The 23,466-nt window shown below is 44.3% G+C and overlaps 1 protein-coding gene across 1 annotated transcript in view; it reads left to right on the top strand.

Moving 5' to 3' along the window:
- Positions 1-23,466, top strand: part of HYDIN (HYDIN axonemal central pair apparatus protein) — a 421,455-nt gene that overhangs the window by 308,679 nt on the left and 89,310 nt on the right. The window contains exons 46-53 of the mRNA XM_055366388.2: positions 1,087-1,713; positions 3,867-4,085; positions 13,424-13,629; positions 13,848-14,030; positions 14,790-14,909; positions 18,192-18,351; positions 18,459-18,631; positions 21,077-21,275. Coding sequence (XP_055222363.2) covers positions 1,087-1,713; positions 3,867-4,085; positions 13,424-13,629; positions 13,848-14,030; positions 14,790-14,909; positions 18,192-18,351; positions 18,459-18,631; positions 21,077-21,275 — 1,887 coding nt within the window. The remainder of the gene's footprint in view (positions 1-1,086; positions 1,714-3,866; positions 4,086-13,423; positions 13,630-13,847; positions 14,031-14,789; positions 14,910-18,191; positions 18,352-18,458; positions 18,632-21,076; positions 21,276-23,466) is intronic.

The following is a 23,466-nucleotide window of genomic DNA, read 5'->3' as shown; positions in this document are numbered from 1 at the left end:
GCCCCATCTTCCGTGCAAACCCAGGTGTCTTGGCAGAGCGTGAAGGAATAGGAGCCAAGTCCCTGCCTCCCCCACATGAGGCACCGTGCCAGCCTGCAGTGTTGCTGCCTCCCCAGGCTGTGTTGGAGATGGAGAAGCAAAGAAGGAGGAAGGGCAGCAAGATGAGGGGAAAAGCCAGCCCCTGGTCGTTCATGTCTCCAAGTCTGATGCTGGCCTGAACTTAGAGAGGACGAGAGCTAGACCTGGGAAGGGAGACACTGGCTGCACTGCAGATAGCAGTCACTAGACTGGAGTGGACTTTGCATAATATCATCAAATAATGACCCAAAAAACGATGGAGCCTACCCGAGGATTTCATCCAGGGGAGGAGAAAATCAGAGTCCACAAAACAAGTTTAAAAGTGCAGTAAGAAAAAGAATAAAGTTGGTTTCTCTATGCCCAGAGCATTAAATAAATACATATTTTAAAAGCCTGAGGTGCAGCCAAATTCTAAACCCCCATTTGTTCCCAACAATATCCATTGTATACAGTACGTGTGTGGTTTTAATAACTGAAAAGGCACTGTTGTAAGCTTTTTACATGCATTCACACATTTAATCTTCAGGAGTCCTCTGGAGTAGATATTAATATTGCTATCTCCGTTATACAGATGAGGCAGAGAGAGGCTGAGTCCTCTCCCAGGGTCACAGCTACCAAGCAGTGCAGCTGGGATTGGACCACTACACGCTGTGGCCTATCCCAGGGCACCTGAGGCAGGTGCATATGGCTTGCATCTGCTAGTCTTTTCCCCTTGATCCTGCAGAACAGCAGCTCTCAACCGGGAGTACACATCAAAGTCACTCTGCACCTTTTCCAAAATGCACAATGCCAGGACCCAGCCAGATCTCAAACAGAGAAGGACCATGGAATAGATATTTAGATTAAAACCCCCAAGATGATTCCCAGGCACAACCTTAGCGTGCAGGGGAGGTGCCCAGATCCTCGGAGACCTTCTCATGAGACAAAATGTCCTTTTGCTCCTCCTTATGCAATTTACTACCCCGTAAAAAACTGTTTGACGCATCTTTTCTGTGTCATGCCTTCTAGGTTCCTCTGCTCACCAAAGTGGATGTCAAGATGGAGACGATCGAAAGGAAAATATCTGTTAGGGAACAAGCAATGTCTGAGAAGGAAGAGCTAAATAAGAAGAAAAGGAACATGGGCGATGTCAGCATGCATGGGCTTCCTCTTGTCCAGGACCAAGAGGACAGTGAAAGGGACATCTCAAAGGACCCTGACAAGCAACTGGCCCAGAAGTTTAAGGCCTATGAATTGACACTGAAGGATGTCCAGAACATCCTCATGTACTGGGACCGGAAGCAAGGAGTCCAGCTGCCTCCTGCAGGGATGGAGGAAGCGCCCCATGAGCCCGACGACCAGCGCCAGGTCCCCTCGGGTGGGCGCAGGGGCCGCAAGGACCGGGAGAGAGAGCGCCTGGAGAAGGAGCGCACGGAGAAGGAGCGCCTGGAGAGGGAGAAGGCGGAGCGGGAGCGCCTGGAGAAGCTGCGGGCCCTGGAGGAGCGGAGCGACTGGGAGGGGGAAGGGGAGGAGGACCACGAAGGGAAGAAGGAGAAGGACCTGGGCGTACCCTTCCTTAACATCCAGACACCAGACTTTGAAGGCTTGAGCTGGAAGCAGGCCCTAGAGAGCGACAAGCTTCCCAAAGGAGAGCAGGTATGGACTCTCCTCCAGGGTGGGGAAGTCTCAAGTCAGGCAGCAGGCGCTGTGCTAAGATCATCAGGGGTGCTTCTCCCTACCTGAAACCCATATCCCCTCAACTGCATTCATCTCTGATGCCCCCTTGGAATTAAGACAATAATGACTAAAGGACCTTTTCTACTTGGCAAGAGAAAATTCATAGGAAATGTCACACATCTAAATTAGTCCATCCAACCTTATGGGAAGCCACCTGTAATGGTTGATTTTTAATATTGATAATATGGATGCTACAGAATGGCAAGGCAGGTGAGGCTTTGGGGTGAAGCAGGAGACCCATCCACTCCAAAATCTTCCCACAGACCTCCCACAGTGACAGAAATTATCCTATAAGACAGCTCTTCGTTCCTATAAACAAAAGTATTGTGTATCCAAAAGCCACCTTTGCTAGCAGTTTGGAGGAGAGGCTTATTATAGCCTTTTCTCCAGGGACAGGTTTTTTCTGTAAAGGACCAGAAAGTAAGCATTTTAGGCTGCGGGTGATACCACTTCTATCAAAACTACTCCACTCGGCCTTCAGAGGGTAAAAGTGACCACCAGCAACATGTAAATGAATGGGCGTGGCCGTGTTCCAATTCAAGTTTATTTAGAAAAAGTAGCAGGCCAGGTTCAGCCAGGGCACCACCGTTTGCTGCCCTCTGGTTTCGTTCATGACAAACTAGATGCAACTTTTTTTCTTTTTTTTTTTTTGAGATGGAGTCTCACTCTTGCCCAGGCTGGAGTGCAGTGGCACAATATCAGCTCACTGCAACCTCCGCCTCCGGTGTTCAAGTGATTCTCCTGCCTCAGCCTCCTAAGTAGCTGGGACTATAGGCATGCACCAGCACAACCAGCTAATTTTTTTGTATCTTTAGTAGAGACAGGGTTTCACCATGTTGGTCAGGCTGGTCTTAAACTCCTGACCTTAAATCATCAGCCTCAGCCTCCCAAAGTGCTGGGATTACAGGCGTGAGTCAACTTTTAAAAGTAGAGACTAGAGCCGGGGAGGGATATGTGGCAGGTCAGGGATGACGGGAGGATCAGAGTCATCCCTGCAATCCATGTGACTTCCATGTGCCGCGGCCCACAGTAGAAGCCTTGCCACAGTGGTCCCGGGTGGCACCACAGGCGGGAAGGACTGCTGGGGGACACACAACATCAGCTCTACGCCCTTCCCAGTTTCACCTCAGGCCAGCCTTAGCTAAGGAATTGTGATTTTTTCCCTGGAAATGTTTTTTTTTAAAAAAGGACTATAACAAGAACATCTTCTTGCCTTGTTTTATACTCTCCACCTTCCAAATCATAGGTTAGACTGCTGCTTGAAGAACTCCCTGGCTCTGGTAATTCAACAATTGCTACAAATCATTCTTGCCTTTCCTCATAGACATTCTAAATCCTGGGAGTTAACTCAGCTGCGTATTTGTCAGGAAATGCCTTTAGCTCTTTGACACACAGGATGAGAAGCACAGGATTACATGAAGATATTTAGTTACTTGCTGGGCCTCACAGGCCCAGTGGTCCACAGGCTGGGCCCTCAGGTGGGCTGTAACCTTTACTGTTGTGATAATGGCTATTAGTCTAGAGGCAACATGCTTATTCTGAGGCAGGAAGTAGCTGTTAAATTTTCAAACCATTTGCTCTGGAAATTGCTCATTCATTATATATGAGAGCAGGATGGGAAAATGCTGGAGGAATAAATGTTTTCCCTCTCAGGTTATTTTTCACTTCTCTCTTCATTCCCATTCTCATCCCCAGTCCCAGAACCTTTGCTATATTATTTTCTTTGCTGCATTTGACTTGCTCCTATCCCAGCTTTCTTTCACCTTGGAAGGAAGGGACATTTAACGCAGAAAGAAAAATTAACATGGAATCTGAAAATAGATGGAAAAACTCTGTACTCTAGATATTAGAACGTTAAGAGCTGGCCTCTTCATATTAAACAGAGATTTATTGATTGCCTGCTATGTGCTAGGCTGTGTGCCATATCCACCTGCTAACCATCCTAATGGAGTTTACAGCCCAGTTGCAAAGGCAGACAATTAAACAATTGCCATAAAGTGTAACAAAGGCTGTGGTAAGAGAGGCATAGGGTTTTGCACAGGAAATTCACAATGGGCCTTTCTTTCCTTTAGATCCTAGACATCTTGGGTCTGGGTTCCTCCGGACCACCCATCCCGCCTCCCGCCTTATTCTCAATTGTCTCCTACCCGGTGAAGCGGCCACCTTTGACCATGACAGACGACCTGGAGCATTTTGTATTTGTGATCCCACCATCCGAAGATATATCTCTGGATGAAAAAAAAGAAATGGAAATAGAATCAGACTTTTTGGCCACCACAAACACTACAAAGGTAACACATGAGCAGTTTATTCTCCTAACCTTGGCAGGACTTCAGCGGGCAGGGAGAGAAGGTCACCCTCCACCAGACCAAAAATGGAGCCTGGCATGAGGTGTTCTGCTCACTGGGTTATTTTCCCTTGACTCGTTGGGGATCCTACCTGAAAACCTCATGTGAGCATCCCTGAACTGCACCTTCCCTGGCTCTGACTTGTCCTACCTCCTAAGAGGAAACTGACAATGATTGATTCTCACCTAACAACCTTTGCAGTCCCCATGGGAGGGTTTAGGGAACTTGTCAAGTTACTCTGCAGCACATCCACAATAAGAAAATAAGCAAAACTAGCACTCTTAAAAAGATATCTAATCTTTTTTAAAACATAAAAATGTGTTTTGAAGCTAAGGTGATTCGCACAGTGTGGAAGAATATAAGAATCAACACACACAAGTTAAGGGGACATGCGCCACTGCAGAAAGGATAAATTATTAAAGAAATTAGGATGGGAAGATTGGATGTTTGGGGTAAAGTCACTGTTTGTGACACAATACAGTAAAATACATTCCAGCTGGGTTAAAATATAAATAATCAAAATAAAGTTGTGCAGAAATAGAAGAAAATATATGCAATTAATAGAATAAATCACAAGAAAAATAAATTCGACCAATAATATGCAGCAAGTGTGTATATTTAAAATTATAGAAGGTTTTTTTATTCCCAGAGAAGGGTGGCCCACAATTTGAATCTCTGCACACAGCCTTCTACAAACCATGCACATCAGCAAAGAGAGCTCATAACTTCACCTGTAAGTCCTGCTTACATGTAAATTGGGGATAGAGACTACCCCAAACCTCAGTTTACAAGTAAGAAGGAAATCAACATCTGAGATCAGTAGCGTCGGTGGGCATGCCTCACCCAAGCAGAGAGTCCCTGGTGAAATTTCAAATTGAAAAGATAAAGAAGAAAAACTTGCCATCAACCCCTTATTTTGAAAATCAGCCGACTGGGCACTGTGGCTCACGCCTGTAATCCCCACACTTTGGGAGGTTGAGGTGGGCAAATTGCTTGAGCCCAGATGTTTGAGACCACCCTGGAAATATGGTGAAACCCCATCTCTACAAAAAATACAAAAATTAGCCGGGCTTGGTGGCATGCACCTGTAGTCCCAGCTACTCAGGAGGCTGAGGTGGGAGGATCGCTTGAGCCCTGGAGTCAGAGTTATAGTGAGTCGAGATGGCACCACTGCACTCCAGCCTGGGCAATAGAGTGAGATCCTGTCTCAAAAGAGAAAGAAAAGAAAGACGGAAGGAATGGAAGAGAGAGAGGGGAAAGAAAGAAAGAAAAACAGAGGAAGGAAGCAAGGAAGCAAGGAAGGAAGGAAGGAAAAAGAGAGAAAGAGAAAAAGAAAAGAAAAAGAAATGGCACGTAAGAACGCTCAGAAGAATTCAGACTATGGGGTATTTTGTAAGAACACAAATCTGGTCTCTCCAAAAAGGCAGTGTGATTGGGAGAGGGGGCAGGAGGGTCTAGATTGAAAGATACTAAAGAAACATAACAGATCATGGCAGACAGGAGGCAGGACTAGATGCAACTCCAACTCGGGTGGACAGAGCAGCAAGTCTCGCATTGTGAATTTTAGCTCCAGAACAACTGCAGGAATAAATCAAGAAACCTGAAGGGAACCACAGACCCTCTGAAGCAAGCAGCAGACTGCTCCTGCAGGACCCAGGAGACACCCCAAATACTGTGAGTGCCCAAACTGCAGAAGTGGGAAAGGAAGATCCTCCGCCCCTGGATACACACCCCAACTGGGGAAACTGAAGGTCTAGTTTAAAGGAGAAGATTCCAACCTTACCTGGAGCTGAGTGAATTTAGAGAGTTGAGCAAAATACAGGGGTAGAGGAAGCAGCAGGAAAGGCCCTGGGAGCTCCCTAGGTCCCCAAGCAGGCCATTCCTGTCTGGCATCACAGGGATCTTTCAGGAGGACAGCCAGAGGCCCAGGGAAAATGCCACAGGGAGAAGGAAGTCTCCAGCTGAACTTTGTAACAATTTGAACTGGACGAGAAGCCTCCTGGCCAGGACTCTGGGAAGGGCACAAATCCAGCATGCAGACTCCACAGGCAGGGGAAGAACTAAAGCCATACTTGCTTTCACAGCTGGGAGGTGGGTAGCCTGGGGCAAGTTGTCAGCCCTGCTTGCCCACTGCCTGGAAACAGACACAATGCTGTTGGTGGGGGCATGGTGGAAGTAAGACCAGCCCTTTGGATTGCATGGGAGCTGGGTGAGGCCTGTAACTGCTGGCTTTTGCCCACTTCCCTGACAACCTGCACGACTCAGCAGAGGGAGGCATAATCCTCCTAGGTACATAACTCCATTGACCTAGGAACCTCACCCCCATCCTCCACAGCAGCCACAGCAAGACCAGCCCAAAGAGAGTCTGAGCTCAGACATGCCTAGCCCTGTTCCCAACTGATGGTCCTTCCCTACCCACCCTGGTACCTGAACACAAAGGGCATATATTCTTGGGAGTTCTAGGGCACTACCCACCACTGGTTCCTTCCTCTCCATATTACCACAGCTGATGGTCTCTGGAAAGTGCCACCTCCCATCAGGAAGCCAACCAGCACAGAAATAAGAGCATTAAACCACCAAAGCTAAGAATCCTCACAGAGTTCATTTCACCCCCCTGCCACCTCCGCCAGAAGAGGTGCTGGTGTCCATGACTGAGAGACCGATAGATGTTTCACATCACAGGACTCTGTGCAGACAACCCCCGTACAAGCCCAGAGCCTGGTAGACTTGCTGGGTGGCTAGACCCAGAAGAGAGATAACCATCAGCACAGCTCGGCTCTCAGGAAGCCACATCCATAGGAAAAGGGGGAGCATACTACATCAAGGGAACACCCTGTGGGACAAAAGAATCTGAACAACAGCCTTCAGCCATAGACTTTCCCTCTGACAGAGCCTACTGAAATAAGAAGGAACCAGAAAACCAACTCTGATAATATGACAAAACAAGGCCCTTTAGTAGCCCCCCAAAATCACAGTAGCTCACTAGCAATGGATTCAAACCAAGAAGAAATCCCTGATTTACCTGAAAAAGAATTCAGGAGGTTAGTTATTAAGCCAATCAGAGAGTAACCAGAGAAAGGTGAAGCCCAGTTCCAGGAAATCCAAAAAATGATAGAAGAAGTGAAGGGAGAAATATTCAATGAAATACATAGCATAAATAAAAAACAATCAAAACTTCAGGAAATATTGAACACACTTAGAGAAATGCGAAATGCTCTGGAAAGTCTCAACAATAGAATTGAACAAGTAGAAGGAAGAAATTCAGAGCTCAAAGACAAGGTCTTCTAATTAACCCAATCCAACAAAGACAAAGAAAAAAGAATAAGAAAATATGAACAAAGCCTCCAAGAAGTCTGGGATTATGTTAAATGACCAAACCTAAGAATAATCAGTGTTCCTGAGGAAGAAGAGAAATCTAAAAGTTTGGAAACATATCTGGGGGAATAATCGAGGAAAACCTCCCCAGCCTTGCTAGAGACCTAGACATCCAAATACAAGAAGCACAAAGAACACCTGGAAAATTCATCACAGAAAGATCATCACCTAGGCACATTGTCATCAGGTTATTTAAAGTTAAGACGAAGGAAAGAATCTTAAGAGCTGTGAGACAAAAACAACATAATCAACAAAGGAAAACCTATCAGATTAACAGCAGATTTCTCAGCAGAAACCCTACAGGATAGAAGGGATTGGGGCCCTATCTTCAGACTCCTCAAACAAAAGAAGTATCAGCCAAGATTTGTATCCAGCAGAACTAAGCATCGTATATGAAGGAAAGATACAGTCTTTTTCAGACAAACAAATGCTGAGAGAATTTGCCACTACCAAGCCAGTATTATAAGAACTGCTAAAAGGAGCTCTAAATCTTGAAACAAATCCTGGAAACACATCAAAACAGAACTTCTTTAAAGCATAAACCTCACAGGACCTATAAAACAAAAATGCAATTAAAAAAAAAACAAAAAAGCAAAATCCAAGGTACACAGGCAACAAATAGCACAATTAATGGAATGGTACCTCACATCTCAATACTAACATTGAATGTAAATGCCTAAATGCTTTACTTAAAAGATACAGAACTGCAGAATGGATAAGAATTCACCAACCAACTATCTGCTGCCTTCAAGAGACTCACCTAACATATAAGGACTCACATAAAGTAAAAGGGTGGAAAAAGGCTTTCATGCAAATGGACACCAAAAGAGAGCAGGGACAGCTATTCTTATATCAGGCAAAACGAGCTTTAAAGCAACAGCAGTTTAAAAAGACAAAGAGGGACATTATATAATGGTAAAAGCCCTGTCCAACCAGAAAACACCATAGTCCTAAACACAGATGCACCTAACACTGGAGCTCCCAAATTTATAAAACAATTACTAATAGACCTAAGAAATGAGATAGACAGCAACACAATAATAGTGGGGGACTTCAGTACTCCACTGACAGCACAAGACAGGCCATCAAGACAGAAAGTCAACAAAGAAACATGAATTTAAACTATACCTTGGAACAAATGGACTTAACAGATACATACAGAACATTCCATCCAACAGCCACAGAATACACATGCTACTCAACAGTTCATGGAACTTTCTCTAAGGTAGACCATATGATAGGCCGCAAAATGAGCCTCAATAAATTTAAGAAAATTGAAATTATATCAAGCACTCTCTCAGACCACAGTGGAATAAAACTGGAAATCAACTCCAGAAGGAACCTTCAAAGCCATGCAAATACATGAAAATTAAATAACCTGCTCCCGAATGATCATTGGGTCAAAAACAAAATCAAGATGGAAATTTAAAACTTCATAGAACTGAATGACAAAACCTATCAAAATCTCTGGGATACAGCAAAGGTGATGCTAAGCGGAAAGTTCATAGCCCTAAATGCCCGCATCAAAAAGACTGAAAGAGCACTAACTGACAATCTAAGGTCACACCTCAAGGAACTAGAGAAACAAGAACAAATCAAACCCAAACCCAGCAGAAGAAAGAAAATAACCAAGATCAGAGCAGAACTAAATGAAATTGAAACAAACAAAAAAAAGCAATACGAAAGATAAATGAAACAAAAAGCTGGTTCTTTGAAAAGATAAATAAAATTGATAGACCATTAGCAAGATTAACCAAGAAAAGAAGAGAGAAAAATCCAAATAACCTCAATAAGAAACAAACAGGAGATATTACAACTGATATCACAGAAATACAAAAGATCATTCAAGGCTACTATGAACACCTTTACACTCACAAACTAGGAAACCTGGAAGAGATGGATAAACTCCTGGAAAAATACAACCCTCCTAGCTTAAATCAGGAAGAACTAGATACCCTGAACTGACCAGTAACAAGCAGTGAGATTGAAATGGTAATTTAAAAATTACCACCAAAAAAAAGTCCAGGACCAGATGGATTCACAGCAGAATTCTACCAGACATTCAAAGAAGAATAGATACCCATCCTATTGACACTATTCCACAAGATAGAGAAAGAGGGAACCCTCCCTAATTGATTCTACGAAGCCAGCATCACCCTAATTCCAAAACCAGGAAGGGACACAACCAAAAAAAGAAAACTGCAGGCCGATATGCCTGATGAACATAGATGCTAAAATCCTTAACATTTAGCTAACCAAAATCCTTAACATTTAGCTAATCAAATCCAGCAGCATATCAAAAAGTTAATCCACAATGATCAAGTGGGTTTCATACCAGGGATTCAGGGATGGTTTAACATATGCAAGTCAATAAATGTGATATACCACATTAACAGAATTAAAAACAAAAATCACATGATCATTTCAATAGATGCAGAAAAAGCCTTTGACAAAATCCAACATCCCTTTATGATTAAAACTCTCAGCAAAATCAGCACACAAGGAACACACCTCAATGTAAAAAAAGCCATCTGTGACAAACCCAAAGCCAACATAATACTGAATGAGGAAAAGTTGAAAGTGTTCCCTCCAAGGACTGGAACAAGACAAGGATGCCCACTCTCATCACTCCTCTTCAACATTGTACTGGAAATCCTCGCCATAACAATCAGACAAGAGAGAGAAATAAAGGGTATCCAAATCGGCAAAGAGGAAGTCAAACTCTCACTGTTTGCTGATGACGTGGTCATTTACTTTGAAAACCCTGAAGACTCTCTAGAAAGATCCTAGAACTGACAAAAGAATTCAGCAGTTTCTGGATACAAAATTGATGTACACAAATCAGTAGCTCTTCTATACACAGCAGAGAATCAAATCAATAACTCAACCTCTTTTACAATAGCTGCAAAAAAACAAATAAAATACTTAGGAATATACCTAACCAAGGAGGTGAAAGACCTCTGCAAGGAAAACTACAAAACACTGCTGAAGGAAATCATAGATGACACAAACAAATGGAAACATCTCATGCTCATGGATGGGTAGAATCAATATTGTGAAAATGACCATACTGCCAAAAGCAATCTACAAATTCAACGCAATTTCCATCAAAATACCACCAGCATTCTTCACAGAATTAGGAAAAAATTATAAAATTCATATGGAACCAAAAAAGAGCCCACATAGCCGAAGCAAGACTAAGCAAAAAGAACAAATCTGGAGGCATCACACTACCTGATTTCAAACTATACTATAAGGCCTTAGTCACCAAAACAGCATGTTACTGATATAAAAATAGGCATATAGACCAATGGAACAGAATAGAGAACCTAGAAAGAAACCCAAATACTTACAGCCAACTGGTCTTCGACAAAGCAAACAAAAACATAAAGTGGGGAAAGGACATCCTTTTCAACAAATAGTGCTGGGATAATTGGCTAGCCACATGTAGGAGAATGAAACTGGATCCTCATCTCTCACCTTATACAAAAATCAACTCAAGATGGATTAAGGACTTAAATCTAAGACCTGAAACTATAAAAATTCTAGAAGATAACATTGGAAAAACCCTTCTAGACATTGGCTTAGGCAAGGATTTCATCACCAAGAACCCAAAAGCAAATGCAATAAAAACAAAGATAATTAGCTGGAACTTAATTAAACTAAAGAGCTTTTGCACGGCAAAGGTAACAGTCAGCAGAGTAAACAGACAACCTACAGAGTGGGAGAAAATCTTCACAATCTGTACATCTGACAAAGGACTAATATCCAGAATCTACAATGAACTGAAACAAATCAGCAAGAAAAAAACAAATAATCCCATCAAAAAGTGGGCTAAAGACATGAATAGACAATTCACAAAAGAAGATATACAAATGGCCAACAAGCATATGAAAAAATGCTCAACATCACTAATGATCAGGGAAATGCAAATCAAAACCACAATGTGATACCACCTTACTCCTGCAAGAATGACCATAATCAAAAAATAAAAAATAAATCAATAAATAAAAACAGTAGCTGTTGGCATGGATGCAGTGCATCAAAAAACACCCTTCTACACTGCTGATGGGAATGTAAACTAGTACAACCACTATGGAAAACAATGTGGACATTCCTTAAAGAACTAAAAGTAGAACTGCAATTTGATCCAGCAGATCTGGATCTAGATACTGCGTATCTACCCAGAGGAAAAGAAGCCATTATACGAAAAAGATACTTGCACACACATGTTTATAGCAGCACAATTCACAATTGCAAAATGGTGGAACCATCCCAAATGCCCATCAGTCAACAAGTGGATAAAGAAACTGTGGTATATATATACACAAAGGAATACTACTCAGCCGTAAGAAGGAATGAATTAACGGCATTCACAGCTACCTGAATGATATTGGAGACTATTATTCTAAGTGAAGTAACTCAGGAATGGGAAACATCGTATGTTCTCACTGATATGTGGTAGCCAAGCTATGGGGACACAAAGGCATAAGAATGATAAATGGACTTTGGGGACTTGGGGGGAAGGGTGGGAGAGGGCAAGAGATAAAAGACTACAAATAGGGTGCAGTGTATACTGCTCGGGTGATGGGTGCACCAAAATCTCACAAATCGCCACCAGAAAACTTACTCATGTAACCAAATACCACCTGTACCCCAATAACCTATAAAAAATAGAAAAATAATAAAAAATTTAAAAAGAAACATAACAAAACACAATATAGGAACTTTGATTAATACTTATTTGAGAAAAAATGTCTATAAATAAAGACATGCCTGAGGCCAGGCACGGTGGCTCACGCCTGTAATCCCAGCACTTTGGGAGGCCGAGGCAGGTGGATCGCGAGGTCAGGAGATCGAGACCATCCTGGCTAACATGGTGAAACCCCGTCTCTACTAAAAATACACAAAATTAGTCGGGCGTGGTGGCAGGCGCCTGTAGTCCCAGCTACTTGGGAGGCTGAGGCAGGAAAATGGCGTGAACCCAGGAGGTGGAGCTTGCAGTGAGCTGAGATGGCACCACTGCACTCCAGCCTGGGCGACAAAGCGAGACTCTATCTCAAAAAAAAAAAAAAAAAAGACATGCCTGAGACAAATAGGAAAATTTTAATATAGACTGTGTGCCAGAACGATAGTGTGGAATTATTGTTCATTTTCTTAGGTGTGATGACAGTATTGTGCAGGATTGCAGGAGAAAGTCCTTTCTTGAGGAGGTGTATTTAGAGGCAAGGAGTCATCATGTCTGCAAGGTATCTTCAAATGGCTCAGGAGAAAAAGTGGCAACTGTTAAAACTAGTTATTACTGTACCAGGCCTTCAACTCTTAAAGTTTTCTTTTTTAAAAGATGGTGGAAATGATAAATAAATTAAAGGCAAACATTTTTTTTTGATCAGGAAACATGAAAATACCACTAGAAAAATGGGAACTTCTTATTAAACACAGCAGATTAAACACATGTTTATCTCTACCTCTCCCAAAGCAGTAAGATTTTCTTTTCATGTATAATTCTAAGAATAAAGAGAAGGAGAGAGAGCTGGTGATGAGGGGTATATGCCAACAAAGTATTAGGAAGTAGACAGCAAGCAGATGGGGATAACTGGCTTAGTGGTACCAAGAAGGCTACAAGCCCCGCTGTCCATTGTGGGTTCTGCCAGGAGCTAAGACTTGAGTTCCACGCACACCCTCCAGCTTCCAGCTTTTTCTAGGGTTTCATCCTCCTTCTGAGGTACTAGGGTGCCAAGGAATGCACTGGTCTTGTCACTACCCAAGACTAGACCCTGCCCTGCTCTAGCCTTCCTGACCCTGCAGCACCATCTCCCCAGATGACAGACATGTGGCCATCTCTGTCTTCTGTTTGTGTGTACAAAAAGTGAATATTTAAGACCTCATGCTCATTTCTAATTAAGGCTCAAGAGGAGCAGACCAGCTCATCTAAGGGGGGCAAACAGAAAATGAAAGAAAAGATAGACCAAGTCTTCGAGACTCAGAAAGACAAGCGTCACATGGCCTTAAACAGGAAGGTCCTTTCTGGGGAACCTGCTGGAACCATTTCCCAGCTGTCAGATACAGACCTGGACTTCAACGGGCAGCACTCCCAGGAGAAATTCACCAGGTGGGCCTCCCAGCAACCCAGGGAGGGGAATCTGGGCCAAAGCCCACATTGAGGGTGTGACTGTCACAGCACTGGAGGGGAACAGAGCTGTCCTGCCTGTGGGGCTCCAGGGGCCACCATGCCTACCCCAACAGGACAGGACTTCCAGGCAGCTCTCCTGTCTTCTCTTGGCCAGAGGGGAGCACTCTCACTTTACAAACGTGTGTGGTCATTTGCAGACTGAATCACTTCCGGTGGATCGTGCCAGCCAATGGCGAGGTAACGTTGCAGGTGCACTTCTCTTCTGATGAGTTTGGGAACTTTGACCAAACCTTTAACTTTGAGATCCTAGGAACTTGCTGCCAGTACCAGCTTTACTGCCGAGGCATCTGCACTTACCCATACATTTGCCAAGACCCGAAGTAAGTGTGTTTCATTTTAAAAGAAAAGGTTGACAGATGTGTTTTCATTTTCCTCCATGGCACTTTGAACAAGGTGGCTCTTACCATAACGTGGAGCTGGGGCGGCACCCCAGCCCCTCTTGTCGTATCAGCTTCCATGTCTTGAATATTGACCAAGAGCCACAGGGAGGACATGATACTACCAGGATTCCCAGACTGCAATAAAGAGAATGATCATGGGTGCAAAGGGGGAGGAAAAAAGTCTTCCTTTGGCAAATTAGTTTGCTTATTTAACTATTAAGCAAATTTAAAGCAGTTCTATCCTGTAGTATAGAAACCATGTGTGACTCTGCATGGGTGAAATTTTTCCAAGCTACTGAACACCACTGTAGAGCTCCTACACTACAGAAAAGCACCTGGCTGAGCAACTGGCCATATTAGACCAAGGGACTCAGAAGCTAATTCATATCTCCCAGAACCAGTTTTCCATAGGGATTCTCAGGAATGTTTTCAGCTGGGTGCACTGGGACAGAATATCTGACTCAGCTCTGTCACTGCTCCTCATTATAGAAGACACCACTGGGAGTCTTTTTTTTCAAGTTCATTTCATACTGTCTTCTCTGGTGGTGGGAAGGAGCTGGGACAAAGAAGAGTCACTCTGTCTCCAGATGCCCGGATCCCGTGTTGAGCGGGGAATATTGGGTTTATGTAAACATCACGTGGCAGCATCAAACTTCTGTTCAGGCAGCCTCTCCTCACCTCTTCCTCTCCTGTGTTCAGAGTGGTATTTCCTCAGCGGAAGATGGACATGAAGACAAATGAGGTCATCTTTAAGAAGTATGTTATGAGCACAGAGACGTACTACTTTGGGCCACTACTTTGTGGAAAATCAAGAGATAAGTAAGTGTTCCATTATTTTAAAGCAGATTTCAGACTGCTGAGTTGGGCTCATGAACAGTGCAAGTAGGATTCCTGTGTACATAGATGTAGCTTTTACTAATGCTGCCTCTCTTAGCCCCAGCCACAAATCAGGAGAACTGGGTTCTTGTGTCCCAACTCCCTGCTGGACACCCAGAGGAATGAGGGTGCCATGTTCCCATATGGGAAAGCCTAGGACAGGTTTCAGGCTTGATCAGGGTAGGATCAAGAGTTTGCTTTAGCTTATGTTCAGTTTAAGAGGCTGGGAAGATATTTCTGTAGTCACATGAAGCAGAGAATAGGTTATACAGCTTTGGTTCTCAAAGGAGAGGTCACTCTTCAAGGCAACAAAAGCCACAGATGTAGATGAGATTGCCTGAGAGAGGACTGTACAGGTAAGAAGAAAAGAAGCCCTGAATAACTCCAATATGCACAAAAGGAGGAGCCAGGAGATGAGAAAGAGAGCTAGCGCTATTGGGGAAACCAAAAAGACCAGTGTTTTGGAGCCATGAAGAGAGGACATGGTTGCTACATTGAATACTGAGGAGAGGGCAGAAGGATGAGGGCATAGATGTCCACAGGGTTCAACAACATGGAGGTCACTAGGGGCCTTAGCAAGAGTTCTGTGCCCAAGCAAAGTGAAGTGAGAAGTGAGATGTGAAGAAGATAACTCTTTGGAGAAGCTTGGCTCTGAAGGGAGATGGGAGGAAAGCCTGGAGCGCAGGGCAGGCTGTTCGTGCACTGTTACTCTTATGAGGCTTGCATGCCGAGAGGAAATGGAAGGAAGAGGTTGGAATTTCAGGAGATGGGAAGGGCCATCAATGGCATAGCTCCTTGAGACAACACAGTGGGATGTGGGGAGGCTGGCTTGTGCCAGGAAGAGGGACTGTCACTGCATGCCAACGGGGAGAAAGGCGAGATGGCATTGCAGAAGGTAGGTTTACAATTTGATTGGAAGGGTGAGGAGACTCCTACGCAATCATGTCTTTTTCTCCTTGACAAATGATGTGTGGTCATCCCTTGCAAGTGAGGGGAGTGGCGAAAGTTTAAAATCTTGAGGAAATAGAGGGGGTATGAAAAACAGTTTTTGTGGAAAGTAGGAGAGGGAGCATGTTAGAGAAACAGACTGAGATTTTTAGGCAGAATTGGGGACCCACAGGTGAGACTGATGATCAGCCATTCTTAGCGATACTAGTTTTGTTCAGTTATATACAAATTTCTTATCATATAGGCAGGGAGTGAAACCAAAACTGGAACCAAGGTCTCCACCATGTCTTCATTCAATACAGTTTCTTGTGCTAAGTAGAGGGTGTTAATTTCTGGGCTTTCTCGGTGCAGCTTATGGGCCATCTTTGTCCTCCATTCCCTTATTACCTCCACTTTATTCCCTGAGATGCTGGATTAAAAATTGAAGGTGAAGGGAATTTGCTGATGATGGAGAAGATCTTCAAAGCCCGACAGGAGGGCTTAGGATGGAAAAGTATGGTCAGGTTGATGGACATGAGGTACAGAACAGTCTGGGAGTGGGAGTCAGGGAAATGATGGTTGTTCAAAGAGGCACATGTTTGGGGCAGCATTGGAATTAACCAGGATGTGGGGCCAGATGACACTGATGTGGGAAGGACAGTGACTATGGTAATCCAAAATAAGTTCCATTACAACTGGGTATTATTCACTGATTCTTTTCTTTTCTTGTCTTTTTTTTTTTTTTTTAAGATAGGGTCTTACTCCGTCACCCAGGCTGGAATGCAGTGGTGCAATCTCAGCTCACTGCAGACTTGAGCTCCCAGGCTCAAGCAATCCTCCCACCCCTGCCTCCCCAGTAGCTGGGACTACAGGTGTGTGCAACCGCACCTGGCTAATTTTTGTAGAGATGGGGTTTCACCATGTTGCCCAGGCTGGTCTCGAACTCCGAGCTCAAGCAATCTGCCCACCTCAGCCTCTCAAAGTGCTGGATTACAGGCGTGAGCCACTGTGCCCAGCCTGTTCACTTATTATTTTAAACCGTGCTGAGCCTCAGTGTCCTCATCTGCAAAATGGGAAAGCAACAAATTCGTGAGGACTGAACTGGGTAACGCACCTGGAGCCTTTAGCACAGTGCCAGATGGAAGTGATTAGCGGTTAAGTGAGAAGGCGGCACCCCTTTGGCAGATATTCATACGGAGTGTTCTCTGTTTCTCTGACTCTCATTTGGTCTCTGTCATTCTCTCTCCTTTCATCCTCCATCATGGCCTATCTAAAACCTTTTTCAGAGTGTTTCTGCTTTCCTAGCCTGTGCCGTGACCTCTGATGATGTGCCTCTTTTTCCCTTGGGCCTTCCGGTTTGCTTCGCTCAGTTACTATTAACTGAGTCTCCCTCAGTGCCCACAGTGCTCAACTCTGCAGATCTCTCCTTAAGGTACTAAGGAACAGAAACTGCCTCCTAACAGTGAACAAGGCCAAATGAATTCATGTCAGAACAGTAACATTCTCTGAGGGTTTGGGAGAAGGAGGTGAATGAGGTCATCTCTAAAACAGATGTGAAATAAAAAATTACTCAAGTGAGGCCGGGCACGGTGGCTCATGCCTGTAATCCCAGCACTTTGGGAGGCCCAGGCAGGCGGATCATCTGAGGTCAGGAGTTCGAGACCAGCCTGGCTAACATGGTGAAACCCCGTTTCTACTAAAAATACAAAAAATTAGCCAGGTGTGGTGGCATGCACCTGTAATCCCAGCTACTCGGGAGGCTGAAGCAGGAGAATTGCTTGAACCCAGGAGGTGGAGGTTGCAGTGAGCTGAGATTGCGCCACTGCACTCCAACTTGGGCAACAAGAACGAAACTCCCTCACAAAAAAAAAAAAAAAAAAAAAAGTTACTCAAGTGATAATCTCTCTCAGGGATATAAGCAGGTGGAAGGATAGATCTACATATTTCTCAGAATTCTTTGCAATAATCATAGCTAACATTCGCCGGGCATTTGCTATCCACAGCTGTCCTGAGAGCTTTAGATGTGTGATCTCACTTCCTACTCAGCAGTCCTAAGTGGTATTATCACCTCATTTTAGAGATAAGGAGACCAAGGCTTGAGGGAGTCAAGTCACAGTGTAGCATTTATTCTCCAAGGCAAGTCTGCACAACTACAGATCTCATGTTCTTAGCCACCATGCCACTGCCTCCATGCAGCCACACTGTCCCTCTGAATCGCCTTTCTCATGACAGCCTTCTTTTCCACCTGCATTCTCATTCAGTCTTCATACCCTTAACCCCATTCTTGTTCATCCCCAGGTACAAGTCATCCTTATTCCCAGGCAACATGGAGACGCTAACAATCCTGAACACTTCCTTAATGGTGGTGGAGGCATCCTTCTATTTTCAGAATGATGTCAAAGCAAACACGTACTTCCTGGAACCCAACACCATGGTCCTGAAACCCAATGAGAAGCAGGTATGGTCATGTGGACACAAGTCACCAGGGCAAGGCTTTCTTGGGAAATTTGAGGCCTTGGCATCCTTGGTGTAAATGTACTTTCTTTTGACTTTTCATTCCATCAGATATTAAACGTATGGGCCTACCCTACTTCAGTTGGTGTCTTTGAAGACAGCATTGTCTGCTGCATCAATGACAACCCAGAGCCAGCCATCTTCCAATTAAGCTGCCAGGGGATCCGCCCGGAACTAGAGCTGGAACCCAGGCAATTACATTTTGACCGGCTCTTGCTGCACAGGTCAGAGTTCTAGATCATGTCAGGACTGGAAGGGAATTTGAAGAGCGTTTAGTTCTAGGGTAACCAACTCATCCTGATTTACTCCAGACTCTCCTGGTTTTAGCACTGAAAGTTCTGCACCCTGGGAAACTCCTTGGTCCTATGCAAACCGGGATGGTTAGTAAACCTATTTAATTAACAGATTGTTAACTTGGGTTCAGTGGATGAACTTCAGCAGGGCCAAGGACCCCCCTAAGATCAACTACCAAAATATGCGTATGTCTGTGTTTCTGCAGAAGGACCAGCTTTCTTCAGATTCTCAAAGCAGTCTGTTGCCCAAGAGGTTAAGAATCTTTGCTCTAGAAGTTAGAGTAGAAGCAGAACATTAGACCGAAACTAGAACTTACATATTCATTAATTGGAATTATTATTGGAATTGGTATTATTATTCTAAATAGAAAAATGTTTATTTCTGGGGCTTCTGGGAGAGAATATTGTTATGATACGTGTCCTGCATTCTTTAATCACCACCACCAGCCCCATTTCCTGATAAATACTCATTAAAGAACTAAGTAATAACTGAAGTAACCAAAAGTGCTTTTTCTTACCTCCAGTGAGTCATGATCATGCCACTACACTCTAGCCTGGGTGACAGAGTGAAACCTTGTCTCGAAAAAAAAAAAAAGCATAGAGAGAAAAATATTGGTAAAAATGAGCAGAACCCCAGTAAATAGTGGGACAACATCAAGCAGTCTAACTAACATATTTGTGATTGGAGTCCCAGAAGGAAAAGAGAGAGAGTGGGACAAAAAATATATATATATATATATATATGTGTGTATATATATATATATATGTATATATATATATATATATTTAAAGAGTAGATGGAACTTTCCCAAATTTGGTGAAAAAGCAAAAACTTATAGTTCCAAGAAGCTTAGCAAACCTTAAGCTGGATAAATATAGTTATAGCCCAAGTCTTGCCACTAAATCTGTGACTTCGGGGCCATCAGTTAACCTCTCTAAGCTTCAGGGATTTTTTTTGTTTCGAGACAGAGTCTCACTCTGTCGCCCAGGCTGGAGTACAGTGGTGCGATCTCGGCTTGCTGCAACCACTGCCTCCCGGATTCAAGCGATTCTCCTGCCTCAGCCTCCTGAGTAGCTGGGATTATGGGTGGGCATGTGCCACCACACCCAGCTAACTTTTTGTATTTTTTTTTTAGTAGAGACAGGGTTTTGCCATGTTGCCCAGGCTGGTCTCAACTCCTGAGCTCTGGTAATTCACCCATCCCAACCTCCTGAAGTGCTGGGATTACAGGCTGAGCCACTGTGCCTGGATGTTTCAGGTTTTTTATAGGTCATCTGGGGTTAATAATATCAACTCCACCTATTTTATATAATAGATTAATAACCAAGAAATAACACATTAAGTCAACACATTAAGTCAAAGTTTAGTCCAACTACTTAAAAGCAGAAATTAAGAGAAAATCTTGAAAGCAGCCAGGATAAAATGAAATACAATATGACTGACGCTTCATCAGTAACAAAGGAAGCTGGAAGACAATAGAATGGCATTTTTAATGTGCTAAAGGAAAATACGGTTGACCTTTGAACAATGCAGGTTTGAACTGGGTGGGTCTGCTTATATGTGAATTTTTTTTCAATGAAACACAAAGTAAAAATATGGTAGACCTAAATAAAACAATTCGAAAAAGGGTTAAGAAATGTTGTTCAGCACCCACACATGAAAGAGAAACTGCAATTTTTAAAAATCATATGCTTGGCCGGGTGCAGTGGCTCAAGCCTATAATCCCAGCACTTTGGGAGGCCGAGACGGGCAGATCACCAGGTCAGGAGTTCAAGACCAGCCTGGCTAACACAGTGAAACCCCGTCTGTACTAAAAATACAAAAATTAGCCAGGCATGGCGGCGGGTGCCTATAATCCCAGCTACTCAGGAGGCTGAGGCAGGAGAATTGCTTGAGCCTGGGAGGCAGAGGTTGCAGTGAGCCGAGATCACACCACTGCACTCCAGCCTGGATGACAGAGCAACACTCCGTCTCAAAAAAAAAAAAAAAAAGAAAAAAAAACTATATGCTAAGGATTATGGCCATTATCCTTAGCAAACTAATGCAGGAACGGAAAACCAAATACCCCATGTTCTCACTTAGAAGTGGGAGCTAAGTGATGAGAACCAGTGGGCACAAAATGGGGAGCAACAGACACTTGAGGATGCTTGCGGGTGGAGGGTGGGAGAGGGAGAAGAGGAGAAAAAATAACTATTGGGTACTAGGCTTAGGACCTGGGTGATGGAATAATCTGTACAGCAAACCCCCATGACATGAGTTTACCTATACAACAAACCTGCACATGAACCCCTGAACCTAAAACAAAAGTTAAAAAAAAAAACATATGAAACTACAAAATTTGAAATGAAATTGCAACTTTCCTTTTGTCTCTGCAGACAGGAATCCAGGGTAGTTCTTCTCCGCAATGTCACGCTCCTGCCTGTGGCCTGGCGGATCACCAGCCTGGAGCACTTGGGTGATGATTTCACTGTATCCCTGATGCAGGGGACCATCCCCCCTGAGGCTGAGTACGGCCTGCACCTGTACTTTCAGCCCACCAAGCCTGTCAACATCAAGAAGGCTATTCGGTTGGAGGTGAGGCTTCACACATCCACAGACTTGGTTATCAAAGCATGTACACACACACACACACACACACACACACACAGAGGTCTCCCTGTTACATGCTCCTATCTGATCCCCTTTCGATATCCCCAGTCCACAATCTCTTGCTGTGCACACAACTGCAAGCTCCATAGAGGCAATATTGCTTATGGCTGATTCCCCAGTGCCAGGAACAGAGCAATCAGTGTGGAAGGAAGGAACAAATGAATGAATGAATGAATGAATGAATGAACAAATGAACAAATGGTGTTGCTATACCTAGGTAAGCATCAGAGTCCTGATTTCACACTCCTAAACCCAGTCACCTATCGGATTCCTATCTGGGGAAATGTCACCCTCCACCCTGTTGCTCCCAACAGACACCTGGGGATCAGCCTTAATTCCCCCTTTTCTTAATGGCCTCCCTTCCAACGCAGGCCTCCAACAAAGGTTGCTAATTTTACCTCCCAATGTATCTTTTTTTTTTTTTTTTTTTGAGATGGAGTCTTGCTCTGTCACCGTGGCTGGAGTGCAGTGGCGTGATCTCGGCTCACTGCAACCTCCACCTCCAGGGTTCAAGCAATTCTCCTGCCTCAGCCTCCAGAGTAGCTGGGACTACAGGCACGCGCCACTACACCCAGCTAACTTTTTGTATTTTTAGTAGAGACGGGGTTTCACCATGTTGGTCAGGCTGGCCTCAAACTCCTGACCTCAAGTGATCCTCCTGCCTCGGCCTCCCAAAGTGCTGGGATTACAGGCATGGTGCCTCCCGATGTATCTTTCCCATCCACTTCTTTCTCCTCGCTGTTGCCACCACCTTGTCCAGGCCACCTGCAGCTTCTCTCACCTGGACTTCTACAGAGGTTTCCTAACTGGCTTCCCTGTTGGCATTCGCCACAGTGTCCAGAGGGATCTTTACAATGTCATTCAGACAGGTTATGCCCCACCTAACGCACTCTCCTGGCTTCCCACTGCAGTAGGAATAAAGCCCGGGGTCCTCACCTGCCTCTGAGACAATGCCTGCCTCCACATCGCAACTTGCTCCACCCTCGCCCTCAATCATTGGCTCCCACACACTGTCTTGGCTCTTTCTTGGCTCAAGCCGCTGACCTTGTTGCAACCCTGCTGGGAATCTGCCCTTAGGCTCCAGCTTTAGGGTCCCCCAACATTGCTGTTTCAACTGGGCTTCTCTAATCATCCCTTTGAGAGAATCCCTCTTATGTGCAATAACCCACCCCGTCTTCCATCCTTTCGAGCACCACCTCTTCCTAACATTATCCTGCTTCTTTCTTTACTTTCTTATATGAACCACATCAGGGCAGGATCTCACCTGACTTAACATCTGTCTTAGTTCCCCAAGGCTACTACAACAAATTAGCATACACTGGGTGACTAAAAAACAGACATTCCTCTGTTACCATTCTGGAGGCGAGATGTCCAAAATCAAGGTGCCGGCAGGGCCATGCTCTCTCTGAAGGCTCCAGGGAAGAACCCTTCCTCTCTCTCCCCTTCAGCTTCTGGGGTCTCTTGCGAGTGTTCTCAGCTTGTGGCTGCATCACTCCAGTCTCTGCCTCTGTCATCATCACAACACCTCTTCTGTCTGTGTCTTCTCTTCCGTCTCTTATAAGAATATTTATCACTGGATTTAAGGCACACTCAGATAATCTAAGACGATCTCATCTCTAGATCTTTGACTTAATTAAATCCACAAATACCCTTTCTTCCAAATAAGGTCATATTCACAGGCTCCAGGAGTTAAGAAGTAGACATACTTTTTGGGGGACCACAGTTCAACCCCCCATACCATCATATTCCCAGTGTCTAGCATGGGATTGGATGAAGTAGGCACTCAGCAGAATCTAATGAATGAATGAATGCCATTGAGTTTTAGTACTTGAACTAGGCCGGGCATGGTGGCTAATGCCTGTAATCCCATCATTTTGGGAGGCCTAGGTGGGTAGATCACTTGAGGTCAGGAGTTCAAGACCAGCCTGGCCAACATGGTGAAATTGCGCCTCTAAATACAAAAATACAAAAATACAAAATTACAAAAATTACAAATTACAAAAATTAGCCGGATGTGGTGGCGCACGCCTGTAACCCCAGCTACTCGGGAGGCTGAGGCAGGAGAATCACTTGAACCCTGGAGGCGGAGGTTGCAATGAGCCAAGATCACACCACT

This window comes from Gorilla gorilla, chromosome 18, assembly GCF_029281585.2.
Source record: "Gorilla gorilla gorilla isolate KB3781 chromosome 18, NHGRI_mGorGor1-v2.1_pri, whole genome shotgun sequence".
Lineage (NCBI taxonomy): Eukaryota > Metazoa > Chordata > Mammalia > Primates > Hominidae > Gorilla > Gorilla gorilla.
The sequence above is the reverse complement of the archived record's forward strand: the minus strand, read 5'-3'. Positions and strand labels throughout refer to the sequence as shown.